The sequence below is a fragment of the Cryptomeria japonica genome, chromosome 10 (genome assembly GCF_030272615.1).
Source record: "Cryptomeria japonica chromosome 10, Sugi_1.0, whole genome shotgun sequence".
Lineage (NCBI taxonomy): Eukaryota > Viridiplantae > Streptophyta > Pinopsida > Cupressales > Cupressaceae > Cryptomeria > Cryptomeria japonica.
The window spans coordinates 3,365,062-3,368,828 of record NC_081414.1 but is presented as its reverse complement, the minus strand read 5'-3'; the positions used below and the strand labels follow the sequence as shown (position 1 = coordinate 3,368,828).

Sequence of the window (3,767 nt, the reverse complement as noted above, 5' to 3'; positions counted from 1 at the left end):
CCTCAGGTAAACCATCAAGTAAACCATTGGTTCCCAATATTGCAAGGTGGACACAAGCACAATGGTGTGATAATGGAGGCTTTCTATAAATGTTGCTCATGAAACAAGTTATAGAAATTGAACCTCAAGATTCACTCACTTCGTGGTCAAAGAGAACATTTTTTTAAAGTAATCAATGTCATTCTTACTATAAATATAAATCCAAAAAGTGGATATATTGTTAGTATTTTTTATGCGAAAATAATCAAGAAGAAATAAATAGCAACACAAGATTTGGAAATATTCAGGTAAGGTCTTGGAAAATGCAACATGACTTTGTTTGCTAACTGTGTTAATTTTTATGGTGACCTCATTTTAGCTCAACAAACTGAGTGAATTAATGTACTAGCGGATGGGATAAATACCATCTCAGACACAATGTAAATGTTATTTGTTATCAATATAGGGAGATTCCCCCTCTGGTAGTACTTGTCTTAAATAAATAAAATAAAAAAACCTCAGTATTAATTCTATGTCATGAATATGATCTTTAATCGGAGGAACAATCTTAGATTCTTGAAATACTTATTGATGGTGTTGAATAATCTCTTCAAATTTTGGTTGATCTTGAGTTATCACACTATGTGCTTCTATAAAACATAATTGTACCCATATATTATAAGAACCTTTCTTGAGTAATTTATCCATCCTATGATAGGTAATGATTTCACTTGGTAGTAATTTTATTCCAAAAATTCATATTTTTCCCATGTGTCGTAGAAACCATTAATAAGTCTTGAAAATTGAAAGTATTGTTCCTAGTTATTTAATCCATTGTACGGCCAAAAATATATCCACGCTCTTAATAGGAATAGAAAGAATTTCTAAATCTAATTGATAATTTCTCATTGAGATTTTCATGTGATGGTATCTATTGCCACAAGAAAGTTGCTTTCCATCGACTATCATGACTTGAAAAATTAGAGTCTAGATAGACAAAATAATTGAGCTCATGAGATAGGGTAAGTGCACCAAGATGGTGAAAAATGGGGGTTTAAGTGGACAACTTTTTTCTGAAATTAGCTAAACCTGAACTTGGAGGAGCAATTTGAGACTCGTCCACTCAAAATTTGAAGATACCCAAAAAATAAAGATTGTAGTACTCTAAATCTAGTTTCTAAACTACTAAGGGTTTTTTAAATTGGAAGTGGGTCAAATCTTGAGCACACACAAAAGTGTCCCTGTTTTTTTCAGCAAAACATAACATAGTGTTTGACATGCACATCAAAAAAGTTATAATTGCATTTAGTATTTTAAAAAACCCTCTGGTAGAAAGATAGAGTTAAGAGAGAGCACTAGAAGTTGTGTATTTTTTTATAATTTTTTGTTGAGTATTTTTTTTATGATTTTTCAAAGTGAATGCATCCTAAAAAATCAGGTACCTATTTGTGCGCATCACATAACTTGCACCAAAATAGTCAAAAAATTTAAGCATAAAAAATGAAGTGTAGAACAATAATATATATTTTTTTTCAAATTTGGATAAGTACATCAAAAGTTATTAAAAAAATGGTACGCATCTATCTCTGAGAACTCTGGAGACACTAGAAAAGAAATTCAAGATTGTAGGAGTTGAGAAAATACAACACCACATGAGCCTGAAGATCTTCTGCAAGCCGAATAACCTGTTACGAGGAGAAGCAATGAAGCAAAATCTGAAGAACATACAAAACACAGAGAATATGCTCAAAAAGAGAGCTCAATATTCACAAAAATATGTAATGTGATTCTTACAACGAAAAGAAAGAACTCAACCTTTAATAGGTCAAGAAACCCTAAAAAGGGAAAACCTAGGTTTGCACATAATAATTAATTAAAATAATTAATTATATGCACCTAAAGTTAGCTTAAGTGTAAAAGAGATAAAGGGAACTTAAATAATTAAACAAAGAATGTTTAATTAATCAAGTAAATACCTGAATATTCTAACACCCCCCCTTAAGCTAGACTTAGGGAGAAGCTAAAACCTAGAACAGCTACTGAAAGCAATAAAGATGGGTCCCGGCAACAAGGCCTGATCAGGTACCCAAATACAATGAAATCTCTATGAAACGGAGACAAAGGAGAAAACCCAGTGGGAAAAAACTCCTCTCCAAAAAGAGATAAAAGAACACCACTGAAGCATGAAGAACATGCAAACTCTATCGAAGAATAACTGCTGATCTGAAGAACATCCACTGAACTAGAACATGACCAGGTAGAGAAGACTATAATCTGTCTGAGTGCCCTCAAATGACACTACTCGAATCAGGAGGCAAATAAGGCAAAACAACTGAAATCGAAGATACAGATGGCATGAGAAACCAAAGCCTGAAGAGTTGATCAATCGAACCACGGAAGCATTAGAACCAACAAGATAAACCTCCCCATAATGCGGAAGTGGGAGAGGGACAGGAACACTGAAAAGGACAGCCAAAAACAACTGCATGACGAAGAACCAAGAACATCAAAGGTGCTGAGACACATCATCATGAGGCAAATGTTGTGGAAGGAACACTCACTTGACAAAGGAAGATGGCAAACAAAGGCAAACATCAACCCCCTCATGGCACTTGATCAATAGTGCATGTACAACAAGACACAATATATGCAAGATTCCAAGTAAACAATGCATGATGGCACTTTATCTCAGTGCGTTTGCATAATTACAAGCTACAATGATAAGAAGACTGGAAATAGAAACGAGAATCAAAACAGAGACACCCTACTCAGAAAAGAGATCCCAGGACCTGAAACAACCACGATATCCACCAGAGTGATGAAAAGCAAAAAATTGAATAAAATATGCATGGAGCAGAATATGGAAAAAAAACTCATATTTCTAGAAATTACAATAACATGCTTTCCGAAAATATAAAGTTTTTGAAAAACGAAGGTCGGATGCTCATTCTACGTCTCCCGGAGTGCAAAAAAGAGACCTCACTTTGACTATAAAAAAACATAGTCAAACAGAAAAATTGGAAAAAATTACCAACACCATGAGGTCGGCCTCGGAACCAGCTTTTCGACGCCTATTCGTTCTCAAAAAAATGACTCCGTATGCCCAAGATAGGGCCAAAAAACCAAACCCCCCCTAAAAAAGCCAAAAAAAAAGGGGGTTTGGTTGCTTGTTGGTGGTCCGGTGGCCAATGGGTGGCGCACCAGTGGCGGTCGGGCAGAGATCCGATGGCTGGGCGGCGACCGGGTGGCAGCATAGTGGCGGAGTGGTGGCCGGTCGGAAAAAAGGGCCGGGGAGCCGGAGGGGCGGTCGGGAACTGAGCGGCGGTCGGGGACTGAGTGGCGGGGGCCAGGGCGGAGGCCGCAGGTTGAGCGGTGAGCTGGGGCCACAGGCAGGCGGCGGCGGAGGTGCAGGGAGGTTTCCAACGGCGGGGGCCATAGGGAGGCCGACGGTGAGAGCAGGGCTGGCGGAGCGGAGAGGCATGCAACCGGAAGGCCAGGCTGCTGGGAAGCGGCGGCATAGGGGACCAAAGGCGGCAGAGGCCGGAGACTGCAGGGCCGCTGGGGGCAAAGTGTAATTGCCGGCGGGGGCCGTAGAGAAACCGGCGACGGCAGGGTCGAGCGCGCATGGATGGCGACGGCGCTGTACCAACGCCCGCAGGGCCTGCAACATGGCAGGGGCCCCACGGTACCCTGCGTACCGTGAGGGCCCCCAAAAACTTTTTGCCAAAAAAAAAAAATTCTCTTTTTTTTTTCGCTTTTTTGAAAGATTTTTTTAAAAGCAAATTTCA

The 3,767-nt window shown here is 39.5% G+C and overlaps 1 protein-coding gene across 1 annotated transcript; it reads left to right on the top strand.

Annotated features, from left to right (window-relative positions):
• Window positions 1–3,167: 3,167 nt before the first annotated feature.
• Window positions 3,168–3,554, top strand: LOC131069430 (glycine-rich cell wall structural protein 1.8-like). Its single transcript, XM_058004851.2, has one exon. It carries the CDS (start codon window positions 3,168–3,170, stop codon window positions 3,552–3,554), a length of 387 nt encoding a protein of 128 aa, XP_057860834.2.
• The last annotated feature ends 213 nt before the right edge of the window (window positions 3,555–3,767 follow it).